General features: G+C 38.2%; 1 protein-coding gene across 3 annotated transcripts; it reads right to left on the bottom strand.

Annotated features, from left to right (window-relative positions):
• Positions 1-20,581: 20,581 nt before the first annotated feature.
• Positions 20,582-23,494, bottom strand: LOC149573093 (uncharacterized). 3 transcript variants are annotated; one of them, XM_089814267.1, is made up of 4 exons: positions 22,564-23,486; positions 21,749-22,319; positions 21,263-21,286; positions 20,582-21,146 (listed from the first exon to the last, which is right to left on the bottom strand). In XM_089814267.1, the coding sequence occupies exons 1-2, from the start codon at positions 23,362-23,364 to the stop codon at positions 21,867-21,869; spliced, it is 1,254 nt and encodes a 417-aa protein (XP_089670393.1). In that variant the 5' UTR covers positions 23,365-23,486; the 3' UTR covers positions 20,582-21,146; positions 21,263-21,286; positions 21,749-21,866. The 3 variants fall into 3 exon arrangements, with proteins under 3 accessions (XP_089670393.1, XP_089670392.1, XP_089670394.1); XM_089814266.1 differs by having other exon boundaries at positions 21,263-22,319; positions 22,564-23,494; XM_089814268.1 differs by lacking the exon at positions 21,263-21,286.
• Positions 23,495-24,480: the final 986 nt, after the last annotated feature.

The raw sequence follows: 24,480 nt of genomic DNA, 5'->3' as shown, positions 1-24,480 counted from the left end.
GCAAACATAATTCATTGCAAATCACTATGCAATAGGGAGTTGTACCTCAGAATTTAGAGGGAAAGTAGTCATTGCAAAATAACTTTTCAACTATTGTAACTAGATTTTGTTCATAAGTTTGGGCATTTAAGAGTTAATTCAAAAGAACAATCTATTTACCAACAAAATTAAATATAAATATGAAAACTAAATATGCACTATGATGTAAAATTCTAAATGGACACGGTACATGGTCTGCGAAATGTGCTCTACTAGGATTTGTACAGTTTACGTCTGAGTGATTATTGCCTCATTGTTTGTCATTTTTTATTTAGTGCAGGAATTTACTTTAGGATATAATGGCCTCATCCCTCTCCAGCTCAACAGTTGTTGTTGGTGTTGGAGTTGTTGCATGCAAAAATGGCCCCACTGAGAAAATGCCTGCACAAATTTGTGCCTAAGGTATTTCATGAGGTAATTCCTCTCCTGACCTAGTCTTGGATATTTCTATTTTTGAATCTACTTGTCAATGGCTAGAAACCCAAACCCTTATTGGGTATTTTGTGGAACGCACTCCATCTGAAAGCACGTTGCATGAATGGGTAACCAAGGCCTGGACCCCCTAGGGAATTTTCCTTGAAGGGATTTAGAGCCTCACTAAGGGCTTTTTTTGTTTCATTTTGGTAACCCCTCCCAGGCTGAGAGCATTTTCAACCATGGGTCATGGACTGTTCACTCGTCTCTACTTGTTTTTCAGAGATGGTCTTGAGACTTTTGCATCTCAAATGACCGCAAACTTAGGGTTCTAGTTTGGGTAGAGTTCCTTGGGCTGCCCATCCCTTGCTAGTCTTTCCTCCTAGAAATTTGCCAGGCTATGGGCAAAGTGATTTGTGTGGAACTAGACAAATTTTTCAATGCCCGCCCTCAACGGAGGGTCTGTGTTGAGATCTACCTCTCTAGGGACCTTAAGGAATCTATGAAAATTTAGATTGGTACTACCAGCTTTACCCAAAAGGTGCTTTACCTAAATCTCCCAAATACTTGCTTTTGTTGTCAATATACTAGTCACAAGATAAAGGATTGTCCTCTTCTTAAGCACAATCACTCTTCGATGTAGGAACCCAAGCTGGCTCCGGCTATTAAAAAAGATGAATGGACAATAGTTGTCAAGAAAGGCAAGGGCACTGCTAGGCCAAGCCTTGCTTCTCAAGAACCCAACCATCCCAACTCTAGTGCAACTCCTCTTGTTCCCGTGGTGCCTGACAGAACAGACAGAGGTCTAAGCTTCTTGGGTTTGTGCACCTCAAGCAGCTTCTATGATTTCCTCTCTATCTCTCCATCACTCTCGCAGCCCTGAAGGTTGGAATGTAGTTTCTATCATTGGGAATAAATGAAGAGCCATCACTTTGGATGACCCCTCATTTGAATCCTCCACTTTCTTGCATAACAACATTTCCTCGCTTGGGGATGAGGAGAATATGCAAGCTAGTTTATAATGAATTTTCTCTCCTAGAATGTGCAGGGGCTAACAGACTTTGTTCGTGATAGCAAGCATAGGCTTGGCGATATTGATGTTTTGTGCCTGCAAGAAGTCAAAGTCTTTGGATTTCTTCTCAACTCAGGTTGTCATGTGATATGGTCAGATGGTTTTAGCTTTGCTTCTCAGCATGAAGCTAGTCAAGGTGGTGTAGTCACTCTCCTCTCCCCTCGACTTTTCCCTTTTGTTATTTCCCATGGTTTTGACCCCATAAAGAGAGTTGTTTGGATTTTGTTGTCTTTTCAAAATCATTCTTTTGGCATTGTCAATGTCTATACCCCTAATGATGTAGTTGAGCACTCACACTTGTGGAGGTGGCTAGCTGATTCTTTGTTGCCTACCACCTAAATATTCTTTGGATATTTCAATATGGTTGAGCTAGTTATTGATAAAATGGGCCTTCTACATTTTCAATGGTCAACTAGAGAGCGAGAAGCCTAGTTTTACATGCTAGACAAGTTGGGTCCTTTTGATCCCAATTTTCATCACCATCGGATTGATAGCGTCTAGTACACATGGTCCAACTTTAAAGAGGGAGTTGATAGGGTCCTTACAAGGTTGGACCGTGCTATGATTTCTGCTCAGTCCTTTTTTCCCTTTTCTCACATGAGTCTACTACTTGTCACTCCACTCTGTGACATGACTTTTTGTGACGATTTTCCCATCCACTTCTTCATTACCTAGCATTCTACCCCTCCTTGTAATTGTAAAATTTAGTTTTACATTTATACTTCAGTGTTATCTCATCTGTCCACTGTTGCTCATTTTCCCATCCACTTCTCCATTACCTAGCATTTTGCCCCTCCTCGTAATTGTAAAACTTAGTTTTACCTTAATACTTCAGTGTTATCTCATTTGCTCACTGCTGCTCATATTTTACAAACTTGGAACCTTGAACCTAGGCCCCACTCTTCCTTTGGGTGGATTTAGTGGTGGAATGATTTCATCACCCATACTACAAGGTTTCTTTGCATTTATGGGAGGCAACTGGCCACTTACCACAAGAGATCCTATGAGGCCACTACCAAAGATCTTTGTACAGCCACTAAAGCTCTGGCCATGAATCTGTTTGACATGGATCTCCAAGTTCAGCTTGCCAACCTTTGTCACCAAAAGCAAGTTGCAAACAATTATACTACCTGGGGAGCTCAACTCAAGGCCCACTTTCACTGGCTGGAGGTTGGTGATCAAGCTTCCGTGGAATTTTTCAATGTGTTGAGGGCTTGCCATTTTGTGGTTGGGATCAAACGCCTTCAAGAGGGTCAACACTCCTTCTATGAGCTTCCTAACATTCTCCAAGCTTTTTTTTTCCACTATGAAAAATTTTTCATAGCGTAGGATCCCTCAAAAGCTAGGAATCAAGCCTTGCAGGCTTGTTTGGATGTCACTCCTAAAAGACTCGCTCTAGAACAATATGCATCTGCAAGAAGAAGCCCACTTCAGCAAACCTCAAGGAACCTGTCTTCTCCATGGCAGATGATAAGGCCCCTGGTTGTGATGGATTCCCTTGTGAATTTTACAAAACCTTTTGGGATGAGATTGGACTAGACCTGCATAAGGTTTACATTAAGGCCTACAATTCCTATTCCCTACACAATATTATTAACAATAGGAATATAAAATTCATACCTAAGGTGGGTGATCCTGAAGATATATGCAATTAGAGGCCCATCACTTTGTTGAATGTCTCCTACAAGATCATTGCCAAGGCTCTCTCTTAAAATCCATCATCTTCTTCCTCGGATCATTTTCCTTGAAGAGACAGGTTTTATCAAATCTTATTATATCTTGGACAATATAATTGTTGTGTGGGAAGGGATGGAATGGGCTCAACATTCCAAGCAATAGGTCATCTTTCTCAAGATTAATTTTGCCAAAGCTTATGACTAGATTGAATGGCCTTTCATCCTTGCAATGCTTCAAGCACTTGGGTTTGGCCCTACTTTTCTACAATCAGTCCAAATTTTTTTTGTGAATGCCTCTACTTGCATCTCCATTAATGGTCACCAGTCTCAAGCCTTTGGAATTTATCGTTCAATTCGACAAGGCTGCCCAATGGCACCCTCTTTATATGTGTTGGTAGCCAAAGGTTTTGGGTATTTTCTAACAAATGTCATCTCACAAGGGAGGGTCTGTGATATTTCCCTACCATATTCCCCTGATTAGCTTGTGAATGGCTATTTTGAGATGACTCCTTCCTTACTCTCATTAAGGATGAAGAGAATGTTACCTCCGCTTTGCAATGTCTCAACACATTTGTCTTGCTTTTGGGTCTGCTATTCAGTGGCATAAAACCCTTTTCTATAGGCAGTCTTCCCTTCCCCGTTCTGCATGGCTTGGGAAATATCAATAGAAATGGGTTTAGCATGGGGAAGTCTTTCATTTTCTTGGTATCCCTTTTGCCTTCCAAGCCTCAGTCATCAAGCTCTGGAATGTAGTTCTTGCCAAAATAGGGAAGAAGCTGGAGTATTGGATCACCAAACCTATCTCCCTTGTGGGAAAATTCTAGATATGTTCCAAAGTGTTGGCCACCACCCATGTGTACTATTCCTCCTTTTGGGCTCCTTCAAAGGCCTCTTATCTCAAACTTGACCGCCTATTACGTGATTTCCTCTAAGTGTTAGATGCTTCTCACAAGGGTTTTTATAGAGTTGCTTGGGATTTCTATTGTCTTCCCAAAGAGTTTGGTGGCCTAGACTTCTTGTCCACCCAGAAGCAAGGTACTGCTTTATGTACAAAATGGGTGATTTGAGCTCTTTCTGGCAATGAAGCCTAGAAGATTTTGTTAAGACATTGCATTTCTTTAGTCTTTCTAGTTCACTGGCTAACCTAGAAGGGGATTGGTTTTCAGACCCTTCTTGTCACCACTAAACCTATCTAGATTCAAGGCACTTTTGTTGCCAAGAGTATTTGGAAAGCCTGGGAAGTAGTTAAGCCCTGGCTTCACTGGGTTGGCAATGGGTTTAGAGATGGGCTCTCCATGAACCAACACAATCTTTGGTGGTCACCATTATTTTCTATCCAAGGTGTTCCCCTGGCTAAGGTGCATGGGGCTAGTGATTTGCATTTTTTTAAACATGGCATAAGGACCCCTAAAGATCTTTTCTCCATAGTTATTATGAGCTTATGGTCGTGGGAGGATATGAAAGTGCAATTCTGGCTCACTCATCCAAATCAACAAACTTTTGATCTACTATTTTTTGTGGTGCCTCCACATTTGTTACATAAAGTGGGCATTCAGTCCTCTCGCCCTTGGTGGAAAGACTGGAAGTGCTATCCAGACACCCTAGTAACTAGCTACAAGCCTAAGCTAGGCTTCTGATGGCTAGTTCCTCACCTACCCATGGTTTAAGTTCTCAACCAATGATGGCATTTGCAATCTTCTCACCGTACTTGGAGTCATAGGTTCTCCACTATGTGGCAAGCCATCATTGAGCCTAAAATTGTGCATTTCGCCTAGTGTATTCTTTTCTAGGGCTTGCCTTTGGGCCCCCAGCTACGGTACCCAGGTGTTCTTGACCCCTGTTGCCCTTTATGTGGTCAACTAGAGACTTTTTTGCACATTTTTTGGTTTTGTAGATGGGCTCAGTGTTATTGGCGATGGATCCATGATCTCTTTCACCCCTTCCATTTAGAACCTTGCTCTTGGCATATGGTTTTTCTAGGTGACAATACTCAGATACCCTTCATGTACTCCCAGATATGGCATGCTTTCAGATTGGAGATCTTATTTACCATTTGGAAAGATCACAATACAATTATTTATGTTAACAACACACTTGAAATTAATGTTTCTATGTACGCTAAAGCATCTATTTATAACAACATCATGTTGTAGATTCAAGTACAAATATATAAAGTGGCTTTGGGGGTGGCTCACTTACAGGAGCTTTTGGCTTATTGGGGAAATTCCCCCTATATAGTAGCTTGTGTTCTGTCAGATTTGGCCTCCAACGATCATACTCCTCCTCGTGGTCACCATCGAGGATGTAGCAGTTATGATCGTCACTCACACACACCTTGCTCTCAATAGTGGTGCTTTTGGTCAGTGTCACTCTTCTAGAGGATCTAGTGGTCGACACCACTCTGCCTCACCTCCTCAGAGGCCTAGCTCAGGGTGGCCCCCAATGGCTCCTCTTGTTGTTCCTACTAGTGGTTGGCCCTTTGTGCACTCAGACCCCAAGTGGGTGTTTCCCTAACTAGACTTAGTCATTTATCATCCCAGGCCTGAGTGAGAGAAAGATGAAGATAATGCTACTACTATTGATGACAGATGGGCTCCCCTTGAGCCATCTACTCACCCCACCCTCAGGTGGGATGATAAGGATCCTCCTCCTTTGATTGGTGCTATGCTGGCATCTTCAGAATTTTTTATGTTTTCTGAAGTTTTTTTTTTATGAATAGTTGTTATCCAGCCTTTGGTCATATGAACTCGTGGGATTATCCTATTTCCCCCAACCCCTTTTTTTGTGAATATGTAACTTTATTGTAATTTTTTAACATAAGGAAGGGACTATTCATCAAATATATATATATGGCCATCAAACGTGAATATAAATTTAGTAATTAACAAAAGCTAATTTGAGAAGATTGAATGTAAAAAAGAATAAGTAGTATTTTTTTAACGACTCCTTGATTAAATCAAAACAAAGTTAGAAGTAATAAAGAGAAAAGTGAAAGAAACATTAGATCATTTATTGTTTTGTTCTTATTTTCTTTGATTTGATATGGAATTAGATCAATATAATTTTGGATGCCTAGTCATTAAAGATGGATGTTGGGAGCTTGATGTGTATGCTACTCAAGCCTTCAAAATAAGGCATTGATTACAAATGGTTCAAGATTCATTCAGAAGCATTGGAATCTATCGCAATTTCTATTTAGATAAGATAAGATAAGATAAATTTATTAATGTCCAACGAGAGACCAACAAGGGTTTATGTGGCCAGAAACTTATAGAACAAGAACTAAAGAACCAACAGACCACCAAATAGTGGTCAAGAAAGAAAATAGAAGTGAAAAGAAACAAGATACAAGATACAAACTAAGGATTCTTCCTAGGTTGGAAGAAGTCCATCACTGAACGATATGGTCCCAGATGAGGGAGAGCATGTAGTCATCTTTGGGATCTGCTGGCAGGCTAACGCTAATGAAGATGAAGATGAAGGATAAGTCTTGCAGGGTCCCACGTGTTTGGAGTGAATAGTGGTATCTGAGAGTCGCTTCACACCTCGCCCAGAGGGCAGGGGTGAGAAGAAGTTTGTAATGAGATACTCAACAACCTGCTTTTGGGGGAATAGAAGTTGTTGGGTATGATCACGAAGCCACATCACCTCTCAAAGATAAAGCACCAAACATCTCTTATCTGCATAGCTGAAGGAGGAGGTCAATGAGTTGCACTCTTTGAATAAACAATAAAATCTTCCTTTGGTCTCATAATAAATAGGACAATGAAAAGTAAAGTGTAGCTCAATCTCAGTCATGGACATTGTGCATAGCTTGCAAATACGATCCACTCTATCAATGTGGTGGTATGTCTACGCCCGTAGATGGTGCGAACCAACCCTGAAAGATCCTAACGTGAACAAAAGAGCGTGACACCAACTCTGAGATAAATATATGAGTCAAGCAATAATCTCACCTTGCAAGTCCAAAAAGTGCTCAGCATAGAAAGCCATCCTTGGACTTAACACCCCAGGTGGGTTTGTCCAAGCCATAACAAGATACTGTCTATAGATGTCAAGTCTGATGTACTTGTTCAACTCATGTCTAGAAGGGAGAAGATGAGTAGGAGCATCTAATGAGAACCAAAAGGGGGGGCAAACAATCAATGTCTACCCCAATGGAGCTCAAAAGGGATATGGCCTGGGGATACCAACAACGAACTCTCACAGAGGTGTCAGATCTGGAAAGCATAACTAAGGAGCAATATGCAAGGTAAGATTATCTATCCCAACCATCAGTGGAGTCTATAAAGAAGCAAAGATGATGGAGAAACCATATCAGGTCAAAAATAGCCCCCAACTTAAAGGGATGAGCTCCAAACTCAGCCAGAATGATACTATGGGAGATGGAGCGATGAGATCTACTAATCTGCCAAAGGAAGAGAGTCTGAATATGCTCAATGGTCAATGGAGGCCCAATCCGAATCAAGCAACGATGGTCCCCAAATGACCAAACCATATAGAACAGTAGGTCTAACCAGAGAGTCCAGGAGGAACAGCTTGGATGAGGTGTCTTGGAAATGGTGTTTAAAGCATTGTCTCTCAATCATGGCAAGGGAACCCATCCCTTTATTGATCCTAGGCTAAATGGCGGGTCTCAAACTAAAACGAGGACCAAAGAACTTGACCCCAAGGTAAGTGTATATGAGGAGGCAATCTCAATCTCCTAACCCTGGAAGTAGAAATGCAAGTGTGAGGTCTTCAAGAAATTGAAGACCATGACTCAAGTCTTCCCCAAGTTAACCGCAAGTTGTCTTGAGTCACAAAAGGAGGCTAAGTTGTCAAGAGTTCTCTAGAGGCTCTCGGGTGAGGAGGCAAGAAGAATTGCATCATTTGCAAAAAGAATGATGGAGACTAAATCCTGATGTAAGTAATAGCCATCACCTGGAAGGGATGGGTCTCTAATAAATCCCTCAAGCTTGTCAATGTAGATGCCAAAAAGAGTGGGGGAGAGGGGACACCCCTGCGTCACCCCAATAGTGCTCTGAATAGGATAAGAGAGCCCTGTTGGAGTCCTAAATGTACCCTTGACCTGCTCATAGAGCCTCATAATGGTTGTCAAAAGAATTTCTGATATCCCAATATCTTTGAGCCTCTAAAAAGGGGCAACTCTAGGTACAGAATCAAACGCCTTGTTAAAGTCCAAAAAACAATAGTATATTTTCATAGAGTGATGATGAGCCTCCTCAATGACTCTAAAACCAGCTTGACCTTTTAGCCTTGCAGTTCTCTCGAAAGAATAGTATCCAGTGTTGTGGCATAAATTTTGGCAAAGATATGCCTAATCATGATGGTCTTGTAACTGTTGGGGTCAGAAATCAACCCCATCTTATGAATCGGATGGATCACGTGCCTCAACCAAGCCTCTAGAAAGTCGATACAAACCACTCGATTAAAGAGTGTGGTGAGGTAGAAGCTAATCACTGGGCTACCGAGCTTGAGTAGTTCTGCCTGGAACAGGGATAAATTTAAGAAACCCCCTTTGAAAAAAAGTATTAAATTTTGGTGAATCATACATCAGTTGAGGGGGAAAAGATTAATTTGTCTTGGAAAATGTTTTCTTTAAAGTAGAATTCTTTTAAATTTTATTGGCAATTTTTTTCACTTGTATGAAAATTTTATAAAATCTTAGCAAATCTTAAATTATTCAACAAAATCATTGATAGAAGTACACACACATAAAAACCATTATTTTATTATTATTATTATTATTATATATTGGGAAAAATTAATTATAAATCTTGAAGGTTAAATTTGACCCACTTTTATCATTAAAATTGTTATTGTCATGGAGTCTGATCAATCTCAATGGGTGATTATTGTGATGTGGAGCTTAATTAGACTTGGAGGTTTATTCGATGCAGTTTTCTCTCCATATTATTTCTACGGGGCAAGAGAGGGTCAAGGGTTAGCACACCAGGTTCGCTCCTTGCTACAATACAGGGTGGGGTCGAGGGGGCAATGCCCCCATGGGAGTTTTCGACAGTATGGCCCCCAAAGCCAAAAATGTCCTTATATTGTAAAAGGCATTGGCTTCTATTTTTCTTATTGGACGAATTACTCTAGTCCTAATTTTGTAAGTGAAAAAAACTTGTATAAAAAGGCTTAGGGTTAGGGATTTCATAACGTAATGGTGATATTTGAGCTTCTTGCAGGGATATTGAGTTATAAGGGATTGTGAATTGTAATCACTGGATAATAATAATATTGGACTTGTTGTTGGTGGACGTAGCCTAGAGATTGAGTGAACTACATTAAATCTTGGTGTCTTGTGTTCTATTTTATGTGATCTATTATTCTCTAATATTGATTATATGTGCATGTAACTATTATTTCTGTCTGAGGTCAATCCTAGCGATTGGTATCAAAGCCAAATAGTCATCATTTTTTTTAGCCAAATTGTCGCCATTTTTTTTTGGCAATCCTCTATAGGAAGGACTCACGGTTGAGTGGGAGTAATGGCAAACGAGGGTAAGCTAAAGGTGGAGAAGTTTAATGGGTAGAACTTTTAGTTATAGAAGATGCAAATGGAAGACTATCTTTATTAGTAGGATTTATGGAAGTCGTTGGAAGGAAAATTCAAGAAACAAGGAACTATGTCAGATGAGGACTGAGAGATTTTAGATGGGAAGGCACTTGGAAGCATTCGACTATGCTTGGCACCATCGATGACATTTAACTTTACAAAAGCAAAGATGACGAAAGAGTTGATGCAAGTCCTAGTGGAACTATATGAAAAGCCCTCCACTTCAAACAAAGTATTTCTCATGAAGAATTTACTTAATATGAAGATGAAAGAAGGTGGTAAATGAGTTTAATATTGTTACTAGCCAGCTATCTTCTATGAGTATTAATTTTGATGAAAAAATTAGGGCTCTTTTGACTTTGTGTTCTTTGCCTAAAAGCTCGAATGGTTTGGTAATGGTTGTGAGTAATTCTATTTTTAGATCTAATACCCTAAAATTTGATGATGTGATTGGTATTATTCTGAGTGAGCAAACTCGTAGGAAAAACTCAGGTGGATCTACATCTGGAAGTGCTTTGAACACAAAAAGTTAAGGCGGGACAATTGTGAGAGGAAGTAATTCTAGAAATCATGGAAAATCAAGAGGAAAGTCAAAAGGAAAAAGGTCTCAATTGAGAGGACCAAATGACTACTAGCACTATGGGAAATGAGGGCATAAGAAGAAAGATTGTTGGACTTGAAAGAAAAGTGAAGGGGAAAATCAAGATGGAGACAAAGAGGCAAATGTGGTAAGTAACAAATCCAAAGAGGATGATTTGCTTTTGTCTTTAGAAAGTATTGATGATTCATGAGTTTTAGATTTTGGTGCTTCATTTCATGCTACAACTCATCGAGGTTATTTCATTGGTTATGTCCAAAGGGATTTTGGGCTTGTTTATTTGAGGGATAATGAACCCTATTAGATTGTTAGAAAGAAAAAAGTTAAGATTAAGTTGTAGAATGGGAATCATTGGCTGCTATATGAGGCAAGACATGTTCCAAGGCTGAGTAGGAATTTAATTTTAGTAAGACAACTCGATGATGAGGTTGTGTAGTTACTTTTAATGATAAAAATTGGAAAGTTTCAAAAGGTTCCCTTGTAGTAAAAAAAGGTGTGAAAGTAGACACCTTATATCTTTGTATAGGTCATATTGTTCCTTCTACTTTAATTGTTTTAGAGAAAAATGAATGTTTAGGAACAGTTGCTGCAGTTGAGCAAGGAGAATAAATAGTTGTTGTAGATTCTAATATAGTGTTGTGGCACAATAGACTTGGGCACATGAGTGAGAAAGGTATGAAAGTACTTTATTCAAGAAAGTTTTACCAGATCTGAAATGTGTTAATATGGATTTCTGTGAAAGTTGTGTGTATGGAAAACAAAAGAGAGTGAGTTTTGTGAAGACTAGGAAGAAAAATAAAAGGGAGAAATTAGAGCTTGTGCATACAGACGTATGGGGACCAGCTCAGGTATCTTCCCTCGGTGGCTCTCATTATTATGTCACATTTATTAATGATGGAACTAGAAAAGTATGGGTTTATTTCCTTAGAAAAAAAATCTAATTTAGTTCAAACTTTTAAGAAATGGAAATGCTTGGTTGAAAATGAGACTAGTAAGAAATTAAAATGTCTCAGATCTAATAATGGTGGTGAGTATTATAGTCATAAATTTGAAGGTTATTGCTCCATTGATGGTATTCGTAGATAAAAAACTATTCCAAGGACTCCATAGGAAAATGGAGTGGCTAAATGCATGAACAGGATTATAATAGAGCATGCAAGGAGCATGAGGTTGCATGTTGAGTTGCTCTCAAATATGTGTGCAAAGGTTGTTAATACTATTGTATATTTGATTAATAGAGGTCTCTCTACTCCTTCAAGTTGTGGTATTCAGAGGAAGCATGGACTGGTAAGAAGGTGAGTTATTCTTTCCTCAAAACCTTCAGTTGTGAAGTATTTGCTCATATAGATTCTAAAAATAAAACCAAGCTAGAAGCTAAGTCAAAGAAATGTGTATTTGTTTGATATGGCATTGATGAATTTGGTCATAGACTTTGAGATTTTGAAAATCGTAAAATTGTAAGAAGCAGGGATGTCATATTCAATGAGAAATTGTTGTACAAAGATATGTTGTAGCAACATGAGAAGAAAGAAGATGATTCTGTAGTTTTGGATGATACTCCAAAAGATGATGTTCCAGCAATTCTTCATGATCTGCAACAACTACAATAAAAAATACCACACACACCAGCGATTGTTAGACGGTCAACAAGGCTAAATAGACCTCCAGAAAGATTTCTTTGTATTATATTTACTTACTAATGTTGGTGAACCTGACTGTTATGATGAAGTTGTGTAGGTGGATACAAAGATTCAGTGGGAGTCTACAATGAAAGAAGAAATGAATGCTTTACTGAAAAATAAGACATAAGATTTATGCACATTGTTTGTAGGTAAAAGGACTTTATAGAATAAATGGGTTTACAATTTGAAAGAGGATGATGGAGGTAAGAAACAATTTAAAGCCACGCTAGTGATTAAAAGATTTGCATAGAAAAAAGGCATTGATTTTGATGAGATATTCTCTCATGTTGTAAAAATGACTTCTATTCATATTGTTTTAAGTATTATGGCTATTGAAGATTTGCATTTGGAGTAGCTAGATGTTAAAACGGTCTTCTTTTATGGTGATTTAGATGAAGAGATATATATAGCACAGCTATAGGGATTTGAGGTCAAAGATAAAGAGAATTTAGTGTGCAAATTGAAGAAAAGTTTATATAGCTTGAAGTAAGCACCTCGGCAATGGTATCTGAACTTTGACATTTTTATGCATGAGCATGGATATAGTAGGTGTCATTCAAATCATTGTATTTATTTTAAGAGGTTGGATGATGATAGCTACATTATTTTATGTTTATATGTTGATGATATGCTTGTAGTTGGGTCTAACATGAGTCACATTAAGGGGTTGAAACACCAGTTAGCACATGTATTTACTATGAAGGATTTGGAGGCAGCAAAACAAATCCTTGGTATGAAGATTTGCAGAGATAGGAAGAACAGGAAATTGACATTATCTCAGGCTGATTATATTGTAAAGGTGTTGCAACATTTCTCTATGGAGAATGTTAAAGCTGTCAGTACACCTTTACCTAGTCATTTGATGTTGACTAAGGAGATGTGTCCAAAGACACAAGAAGAGGAGGATAAGATGTCCAATGTACCCTATGCTTCAGCTGTAGGAAGCTTGATGTATGTTATGGTATGTACAAGGTCAGCTATTGCACATGTAGTGGGAGTTGTTAGCACGCATATGAGTCATTCAGGAATTGAGCATTGGAATGCAGTTAAATAGATTCTCAAATATTTAAAAGGAACATCTAGTCAGTGTCTACATTTTAGGGGCTCTACTACTGATTTATAGGGCTATGTTGACTCTGATTTGGTAGGGGATATACTAGGCGCAGTACTATAGGTTATGTATTTACTGTTGGTGGGGTGGCAGTAAGTTGGGTTTCTTAATTGCAAAAGGTTAATATTTTATTCACTACTGAGGCAAAGTATGTTGTTGCTATAGAGGTAGCCAAGGAGATGATATGGCTTCAATTCTTCATAGAAGAGTTGAGACATCCATAGAAGGATAATTATTTGTTTACAGATAGCCAAAGTGGCATTCATCTTGCAAATAATTCAACTCTGCATTCAAAGACAAAACACATACAATTGTGGTACCATTTCATTCAGTCAGTTTTGGATGATGGACAGTTAAAGTTGGAGAAGATACATACAGATGATAATCCAGTAAATATGTTTACTAAGGTAGTAACAAGGGAGAAGTTGAACTCCTCTTCAGCTTCGGTTGGTCTTCTAGACTGAATAGAATAAAAGAATAACAGAGTCCAAAGTGGTTTGATATTCCAATAGGAGCTACAAGTTTAGTAGTGCTATGGTCAATATCCAAGTGAGAGGTTATTGTTGTGGAGTCTGATCAGTCTCCAAGTGGGAGATTGTTGTGATGTGGAGCCTAATCAGACTTAGAGGTTTATTTGGTGCGATTTTCTCCCCATATTATTTCTACGAGGGTTTGGAAGCAAACCCCCAAGACGGGGTCAAGGGGCAACGCCCTAGGTGTGCTCCTTGTCTTAATACAAGGTGGGGTCAAGGGGTGATGCCCCCGTGGGGGTTTTGGGGGGCAACACTCCCAGAGCACAAAAATGTCCTTATATTGTAAAATGCATCAGTTGCTATTTTTCTTATTGGATGACTTATTCTAGCCTAATTTTGTAAGTGGCAAAAACTTATATAAAAAGGCTTAGAGTTAGGGATTTCATAACATAATGGTGATATTGTAATTTCTTGTAGCGGTATTGAGCTATAAGGGATTGTGAATTGTAATCATTGAATAATAATAATATTTGACTTCTTGTTGGTGGATGTAGCCCAGGGAATGGGTGAACCACATTAAATTTTGGTGTCTTGTGTTCTCTTTTATGCAATCTATTATCTCTGATATTGGTTATATTTGCATGTAATTGTTATTTATGTCTAAGGTTAATCCTAACAAGAAATTCTTTCCAAATTATTGAATACTGGCTTAAGGGAAACACCCGTATGATTCATAATTGTTGGATGATCCTAAATCAACAGCCTATATCCTATTTTGGGCCAAAGTTTTAAAAGAATACCAAGTTTTAAAGAAAGTCCCCAAAATAAAGACGTGTCTCCAATCAAATCTATTTTGGGCCAAAGTGAGAAAAGAGAAAAAGATTCAGTGAAAGTCTCTAGAATAGAGACACATGTCAAATCTACTAATTAACAACCTATAACCTAACTTAAATTTTTACCAAATATTGGAGAATATGGCCGTCGATTAAGACAAACCTTGGAAATTGTAAACAAAAATATTTAATTTACCATGCGAAAAAATTAGATTCCATTGGCGAAGTCATCACTAAAATATAAATACTTTTGTATTATTATTGGCGGTCAACCTAAGCATGGGACACAATTTTTGTAAAGTGCGGGCGACATGGCCACCCCAAAAGTGAAAATAAATAACCAAATTGGGGGTCCCCAATGAGTGAGATTAACCAATTGGCGAATATTAGCCACTAAAGTTATCTTTGGCCTGGAAGCCATACTCATCGGTAGCTCTACTGCATCTCATAGTTCTGACGGCCTTGTGGATGATGGAAGTGGTAAAGACAAGACAATGAGGGGGTGAGATGAGGTGTAGAGGCGGTTGACCTGAGATGTCATAAAGGGTCCTGGTGTGGGAGATGATGGAGAATAGGTTGATGGAGGAAGGCAAAGGTGGATATTGCGGGAACAAGGTCTACCAAAAGAGCTTCGAGTACTGGCTAAGCATATTGTATAAGGATCTGCACTGTGAAGCAATGTAAGTGCATTTCTTTGCACGAAGAAACTGACGATAGTAATGCCAAAAACTAGCGATAGCTGAAGGGGAGGTCTCAAAGGTTAAAGTCAAGTAGTGGTGAAAGGCTTTACAGTCGGCATCAAACCAACGGTTCATAGGGCACGTGTTATGGCACTTGGATCTAAGGATAGGGCAGTGGGGGATGGAAAGGAAAGCCGACTCCCAAATGGATGTGATCAAGAGATCAAACATGGAGAAAGCATGGTTACACTCACAGAAACACATAGGCGAGAGGAGTCGATGAAGGTGGAAAATGAAGAGGTCCACATCACCCTCAACAAAGCGGAAGTGCAAATGGCTAGGGGTGCGATCCAAAGTAGTCAGGGGGTGGGGTGTGGGTAAAGGTGTGGAGCAGCCTTCCCCATGTAGGGAAGGTGGGACTAGCAAGAGGGGGGGAGAAGCGAAGCGCAAGGCACAAAAGAGTATGGTCGGCAAGTGGGAGATGAGCGATGGTGAAGCTGTGGATGGAAGAGATGAAAGAAGCATCAGTGGTAACGTAGTCAACTACACTAGTGCCCCCGTAATGTGGCCAATAGGTAAAAAGCTCAGATCCAAGAAAACAAAGAAGTTCATTCAGAATAACCAAATCAGAAGTCCCTCTTGTCAAAATGTTGGCATGGTCATCATTTCGCATTAGCGGCCTTATCAGCCTAGCTTAATTCCCACCAACTAGGTGGAGAATCCTATATCACTGCTCTGATATTCCTAATGACTGCCCACTTACCGCCGCATCTGGCCTCCATTACATGGTTCCTAGCATGTTTCAATTCACTCACTTGTGCTTTAGTGAGATCCTCATCCAAATAAATCTTAGACGGAAGAGAAAATACTTTTCTTTTCGCTCTAAGAACCCGTAGCTTGTCATGTAAAGAGAGAAACTTGATATAGAGAGCTTCGTCGAGACATGTCCAACATCTGTCGAGTGAAATATCGTGAATATCGAGTTGATTGTTGAGGAAGGAATTTCCTACAGAAGAGGGATCAACGGTGGGGGGGAGACCACAAACACGTAAATTTAGCTCACGCGTCTGTCTCACCCACTCATCATTCATCTTACCCTAAACCAGCTTTTCGATCCTTAGGAGAGGTGTAGTATTGATTGTGTTTTCACAAATGGAAGCCCAAGATTTAAGTTTTTCCTCTGTCTCTAACATTAAGGTTGAATGTTTAGCCACTATATCAGCTTGTGCATTTTTGTAGTTGTTGAGACCTTCCAAACTCACAATAATTGATTCCATATCGGATTTGATACCCGTTATTCCTACATTGAAGACTGATGAAAAAATGTGTAAAAGTTGCTTTACTTCCAACACCAAGGTGGGTAGACTAAGCACAGTACTATGGAGCTGGGAGTTTTCAGCCTCAAGCTTGATGAGGTGGTTGGCAACCTCTGGTAGGCAAGCATTGGAGCCTCCTCATTATCTGCTCCATGGAATTTCCTCCGCGTGAAAAGCAACCATTCCTAGCATCGTTTTTTACTCCCATAACTATCTACAGTTAGAGCTCAAAGAAGCCTCCCGCAAAACTAAAGACTGTTGTTTTCAAGTCCATCAAACATTATGTCAAACAATTTGTGGTCATTCACAATACACCAGTTATGCCCCCAAATTTCCCTGTAATTTTGTCAAACAGATTGCGCCCACTCACATTTGTGCCTCAATTCAAATAGTTCAATGATCCAAGCATTTGATCGATTCCTTCAACAGAGGTATTTTAATGGTTGTCTTGCAACAAGAATATTTAGAATGGCATTTAAACATTTCAACACGCAATGTCATATTGAATGGCATGAAGATTTCAACCAATCGTAGATGATTCCTTCTTGGTTGATTAACCTGCTTGATGCATATCTACATGTAGATGTTGAGATAGGAGGAGATGGTTGCTACAATCACTTTTTTTATAATAGAAAATTCAATGAATTCAATGGACAACATGGATATTAGTGTAGCATTTAAATAAATTTGTTTTGCATGGAGACATTTGTTTTCTGGATGTTGTAATAAAAATAAGAGAAAACTGTAGAGACTGAACAGAAAGGTAAACAAAGATGAATGGGGTTAGAAAAGGTATGTTTTTAATTGCTACGCATCCTAGTTTGTGCTTTTCAAAATATAGTGACAAACTATTTTTAAAACTATTTGGATTTGGGAAAATTTTATAATTTTCTTGTTGCAAGACAGCCATTAGAGTTTTCGTAAAGCTCTTAAAAATATCCAGCCAATTGGACCAATTGGAAGTTATAAGGAGTTTCTAGAAATTACTAATAATTCACCCAATATCATGCACCTCAACTCCCAACTTTTGAGAGGAGAGAATTATGGCACTTGAAAGACAAAACTGAAAAACCAATGGGAATCTGAATACCTTTGAAATATAGTCTTCAGGATAATCATCAAACCTTCCAAATGATGGTCTAGACCAAACTAGACAAGGCCAATTTGCTCATCTCGTTTGGAGGTTTAAATAACGTTTTCAACCTCACATTAGCCCAACCACCAACTGCAAAAAAAAAAATTGCTTGGGTTGATCTTAAAACAATTTAGTAGCCAAAAATAAGTAACGACAGATACATTTTCTTCAAATGCAATATGAAGAGAAATTAGAAAACTTTCCTACAAGAGTACCAGAGATTAGAACATCACTACAAGCATTGGGTTGATACAACCAAACCTAAATTTACTGAGCTAGCAAAGATAAATATGAGACTGGAAGTGTCTTTGCTCTATTTATCAAATTGATGAAGTCAGCAACAAATATTTTATTTTCCATTACACTTAACAATTGGGATTTGGGTTCTAATATCAGACGTGCACTACTTAGATTGACGGTGATTATGGATTGGTACATGATAGTTGTATTTGCAGGTCACTACTGCAATGAAATGTCAATATTTCCCGTGTGGATCTTCCTTAGTCGACTGAAATAGTGTTCCTGTTTGAAAATGAGGTGGTGCCAAAAAGAAGCTTGGGAAACTATCGTGTTGGAAGAGAAGACAATAACTTCTGTGATGAGGCCAGCCCCATTATCCGATGCAGGATGAGCGAAAAATTGTCAAGCAAGCATTAATTGCTTTTAACACAAACTTCTTCTATTAGAGGCCAACCCCTTTAACCAATGCATTATAAGCAAAGAAACATCAGGCAGGCATTAACTGCATAAAAAGTCGATATAATGCTAATGCAGGTGAACTATGATGCATTTGACCTAAACTTATGAAATATGGTATGACCTGGGGGTGTCATTGAATACAAAATTTTGATGCTCAAGTTAAAAGTGTTTTGGCGCACAAGCCGATGTGCTTTAGTTAGATTCTGAAAGTATTGTGGCCATGGAAGTGGAAAGTTTTTGAGTTTGAAACAAATCGTACATGACAGCAGGGCAGATTTGTCCTTACAGCAAGAATCCAAAAGTGTTGGTGGGGAGGAAATTCGGAGTTCGCAGAAGGGATAGGTGACTGCAGATCATTGTGCATGGGAAATTGAGTCAATAGGATTTACGTTGCAGTCTCGTCCCCCTGTTTCAAATTCAAATAAATTCTATTGAGGCCACACCTTTTAGAATTTAACCATTGAACATAGGATTGCATATCAAAACAAGCATACAGTTGTATTTCTGATGATGCCAAAAGTAGTGGTTCAAAACATGGAGCACAATATCCCTCTTATTCCTTGCACTTCGATATGGCATGTTTGCCAATCAAAATTCAATAGAAATTTACAAGTAAATAATTTCTACTCATTTTTATACGCTTAAATAACATACTATTCCACATCTATCATTACTGATCAGACCAACATGTCAGAGGGCTGCACAGCGGAAGTGAGCCTCAAAATATCTAAGTTGCCAATTCAGGTGCAGATGTGGATGTGAGAATCTGGTGCGGGGATGTGCAATGTTTTGGGAGGATTTAGGATGTGTTTAGATGTGTTTATATGTATAAGCAATGAAGTGCAAGAAATATACAACATTAAATCATTTGATAGTATGATACATCAACATTGACCAAGATATATGATAAATATTAAATAAGCCATTTCATATGGCATTTATGTTCACGATTCTAATGCAAAAGAAAATCATTACAATTACAAAATCAAAATTTAGTTCATGATTCAATGTTCAATCAAGATATAATAAAAATATGATATAAAGCACATGTTATAAAGTGCTCTTAAGAAGTTTTTCCCATAAAACGCCAAAATTGACGTTTGGGTGCACAGATGCTCATGGAGGCTTCCAGATGCCCTGTGCATGCTCACAGGAAGCACATACCGGACACCCGGATGCTCTTTGATGCACTTCCTGTGAGCACATCCAGAGAGCATCCAAGTGCCCTCCATTCACTTCCTGTGAGCATCCAGAGGGCATCTGGATCCGAACCAGCTTCCAGATGAATCTGCTTCAGCCTCCAGGTCTGGAAGCTCCAAATCAGTAACAGAAAAATATATAATCACAAACTGAAACATGATCATAAACTGACCAAGGATAGGCTAGGTAAGCAAGATATCAAAATCAACTTTTAGCAAATGGAAGCTCAACTAGACTTTGGCTGAATTGGATGCTCAATCAAATACCAGAATTAAAAATGAATTTTGATGCTAGCTTTCTCAGCAGCATATAAAAGCGTTGTCTACAAAGAAGTACAAAAGTGAACAGCAAAAGAGAATATTTTTCACTTGCATATGTGCTACCACATCCTGCATCCATTATATGTGTTACAAAACTGATAACAATTGAAAACTGAAACTATCACAACGAACATCAGCTTGGGGGTTGGCATTTTCTGTTGTGTATCCTTCACAATAGTATTTGACTCCTAATTAGTAATAAAGGATCAATATCCCCTACAACAACTGAAAACTGAAACTATCACAACAAACATCAGCTTGGGGGTTGCCATTTTCTGTTGTGTATCCTTCACATAGTATTTGACTCCTAATTAGTAATAAAGGATCAATATCCCCATGCCATTCCCAGCACTTCAAAGAAAAGAAAAAAAGGTGCGTCCAGCACATCTCCTTTTCCCTGAAATGATAGGGTGCAAGAATCACATCTTAGATCCCAGTGACACTCCCTTCATGAAACACTGTTTTGGTTTCAGTAACTTGTTCAGTTTTCGGGCTAGAGAGAGAAGAGAAATGCATAAAACTTTATAAACCTTTAAAAAAAATTCAGAAATCCTGGAAGATCCTGAGGAATATAAATAGCAAAGAAAGTAATGATTTCATGAAAAACAATAGCAAGTCAGTACTATTCCATTTTAATGAATTAATTTGGATCTGTAGCATGAACCTGTAACAATTAGAATTTTGTCATAAATATAAATGGATTTTCAAGATTTAGAGATTTCCATGTCATGTTTGTACTATGCACTAGGGGAACGTAAGAAAGCAATCAATCAAAAATCTCAATTCTGATTTATATAACTGTACAATCATTGCACAAGAGCACCGTAAATGAAGATAACAATCATTCAGCAGTTTTAAGAACATAAATGGAAGGAACTATAGAAATCTTCCAGTAAAGTCTATTGTGTCCTTCCCACAAGGAATCAATTACATGTTGAAACTTAAAACATGGCACAGATCAAATTTATTGGCTTCCCTTTCAACAGACTGCCATGCTATGCTAAGGAGTAGAATGAAGAGAGAGAAAATGACTGAACAATTTATCCATCTGTTTTACTACCACTCAATATCTTTCCGTGAGAGGTAAATGTCTATGAATACAATATTTACATTCACCTTGATTCGTAAGACATATATCTGAAATGTAGTTCAATAAAATCATTATTTGAGAATTATTTCCATTTCAAGCAGATTGCTCCAAATCATGCTTATATCACAGCTCACTCGAATTGGACAATGATAACAATGCTTCTATAATCCATGTTTCTAAGGTCAAAAGAAGTTCCGAACCTTCCTTCCGATTAAAAACTCAATCAAGCTCTCTTATAAGAACCTGAAGAAAAACAAGCTCAAAACAAATTTAGTCATTACTTAATTGAATATCCCATGTTTATTACAAACAAATTGTTGAAAGAACACCAACCATAACCTTTGTGAAGAACAATTTACCTCAATTCAGCTTCGAAGTTCACCCTATCAATGTACAGAATAAAATTTACCTCCAAAAGAAACGGCAATCTAATTAGAAGCAGGAGGGAATACTTGCTATAATAAAAAAAATTTGGTCCAAGTCCAAAAAAATGCGTCCATGTTGCACCAAGAAACAAATTTTACCACTTGAAAACTATGGAAATGGGAATATCAGAAACAGGAAACAGATGAGGAGGGAATTAGGAGAAACCTGGGGTATGAGATAGATGAATAGATAGATAGACAGCCAGAGGGGTTAAAACTTCAATAAGTAAAAATATATACAAAAAGTGTCATTTTAGCTCTCCCCCTTAAAAATCAGATGGTGCTAAAATGGCATTTGTTCCCTAGATAGTTTTTGGTTTAAGTGGCAAAGTTTCCAAATCTTCCACCCATCAATATTAAAGCTTGTACAAATATGCAATAGCTGTTAAACATTGTAGGACGGGAAAATGAGTAAACAACCTGATGGCTTCTATAGCATTTGCTTCTTCTTCTTTTTTCCTTCGCTCACTCTTGGGTACAACAAAGAAATTACATAGGAGAGTTGACTGTTACATCAACAAAATCATCAAGCACTCTTTTAATAACCTTTTTCTTCTCTCTCGGCAATTAGCTTGCCAACTTCATCATACTGGCCCAAGGATTCAAAGCAATTAACAAGAGCATTGTAGGCAGCTCGCATGGGTTTAAAACCAGAATATTCCATTTTACGAAGTAGTTCCAGACCCATATATGGCAGACTGTTTCTGCACGCAAAATCAATGAGCTGTGTATATGTAAATGAATCTGCAGTACAACCTGCCTCGGTCATTGAATCCACCAATTCAGATGCTTCCCTCAAACTATTCTTCTCAATGTAAGCTTTAAGTAGCCTATTATAAGTTATAGTTGTTGGGCAAGAGCCCTTATCCTTCATATGTTTGATCAGCTGTTTTGCATCGTCCAATCTATATTCTCTACATAAAGCAGCCACGAGTATGTTATATGTATGGGCAGTATGACAAAACCCTGCAGAAACCATACCTCTTAACACCTGCAATAAACAAAAATTTAGAGTGTAATGTCAGCCAATTGGGTATTATTCTCAGAGAAATGACGATTGGCCTCAATTTGCATTAACTTAGAAAACAATATTTAACGCATACGAGAAACTTGTCAATTTTCTGTATAAAACCCTAAACCCCGCAACAAAAATGGAAAATATGATTCGAATTGTGGAAATACAAAAGCGGTATGTAAAATATAAGATCGCCAAGGTTTAAAATAGGCTTCCATACCTCCAATGCGGCGTCCAAGTGATTGGCATTGCAAAGGGTAGAAATAAGGGCGTCAAAGGCATCACGGTTTTTTCCTCCTGTATTCCATCTATTCATCTCATGAATCGACCTGAGCACCGCACCCAACATATGAGATTTGAGCGCGCCCCCTTCCTCTGAAACAAACGAGAAGGTTTTGGGTGTGAATGAAAACCCCCGCCTTTTACACTCCTTCAGCAGGGTAGACATGAGTTGGAAGTCACGGCTTTTGGCAGCAAACTGGATAGCTGCGTCGAATGTGGCAGAATTGTGCCTGTAACCGGGCTGTTGCTGCGCCCAAAAGAAGAAGCTCATTGTAGGCCGGACAATGGCACTGGCACTAGTACTATTACTAGTAGTAGTATTGCCTATTACCCTGCAGACAAGCTCTGGAGAAAGCCTGGAGATAAAAGGAGCAAGCTTATGTTCAAATGCAATGGGATCTTCTAAACCCTCATTCAGAATGCTGCAGATTCTTTGGGCGTCCCTCTTGACGCTCTGTTGTGCAGACGAAGCCTCCACTTCCTCGCGTTTATAATCAACCCAATATCCGTTGGACTTACGTCGTTTCTCAGTTAAGATTGTATAAAGATAATTTTCTGTGTCATCATTGCCATTAACATTGGTACTGGCTGCTGGTGACGATGGCCCCTGAGTGATTTGGGGATTATTGCTACGAGGGCTAAACTTTGTATATGGGGCGAATTTTCCCGGCGAAGATGAAAATCTGGCAAGGCCTTGAACAGTGCAAGTAGAGGCAGGAAAAGCAAGCCTTGTAGCCATCAACACCACGCATTATTTCTGGTTAATAACACTATATCCAAGAGTTACATATAACGGTGAATATTTTGCATTCGATGCACCTTCGGTTTTCGGGCCTGTTTTTTACGAGACGGCCATCCTTAGGGCAGGCCTAATGCTATCACCTGATATTCAATTTTTTAAAGAGTCGTCGGGTATGTAGAGTTAATGATCCTATGAATATTTAATTTGGCTGTTTATTTTTAAGCCATTTTGAATTATATTTTTTAAATAAAATTGGTAATAATTATTTTTTATTAATTAAAATGAGTTATATTACATATTTTATTATAAATATTATATTTCATAAAATATAAATGCTATAATTTTAACTTAATAATTTGTATATATTAATTCTCTCTTTTAAAATTCATTATAATTTTTCTATATTAAAATTAAGGTCTTATATGTCAATTTATATGCAGATTAATGAATTTCCAAATATAATTATTATTATTATATTATAAAATATTATTTTAAATTTATTGTACTTTATTATTATTATTTTTTAAACTAATTTTTATTATATTTCTCATCACCTCTACTTTGCATCTACTTGGTTGATGACAAAACATCAAATGGATAAGATTGAAAAGATATTGAGAGATTTTTTGTGGTCTTATGGGATGGGTAATAAGAGTGACTTGGTAGTGGTATTGTAAACGCAAACAATATGGTGGATTGGGATTGAAGGATCTAAAAAAATATGCTATTGCTTTGGCTTCTAAGTGGATTCTAAAGGTTATATATGGCAATGAACCTTGGAAAGTTCTAATTAGCCATAACATTCAATGCTCTACCATTTCCAAAGGTAAAAATTGGAGAAGTATTTCATTCTTTGGCATGTTATTAGGTGAATTTAAAATCAAGATTTATGGATCTAATGTATTTGCTACCCTATGGAAGGCTTGGACCCATTCAAGGATATTCCTACCAATTAGAATAGTTGTTGGCTCTTCTCCATCTTATGTTGTTTCAAATAGATCAATTTTGTGGGGGTTGTATCTAAATGGAAAACCTTTGGCACTTACACAAAGTTGCTTAGCAAGACATTAGAATGTGTTGGGTGTTTCTTTAATCAGTGATCTAATGATTGAC

Source organism: Cupressus sempervirens, chromosome 2 (assembly GCF_028749045.1).
Source record: "Cupressus sempervirens isolate cs-2001-9-10 chromosome 2, ASM2874904v1, whole genome shotgun sequence".
NCBI lineage: Eukaryota > Viridiplantae > Streptophyta > Pinopsida > Cupressales > Cupressaceae > Cupressus > Cupressus sempervirens.
This window is presented reverse-complemented; position numbering and strand designations above follow the sequence as displayed.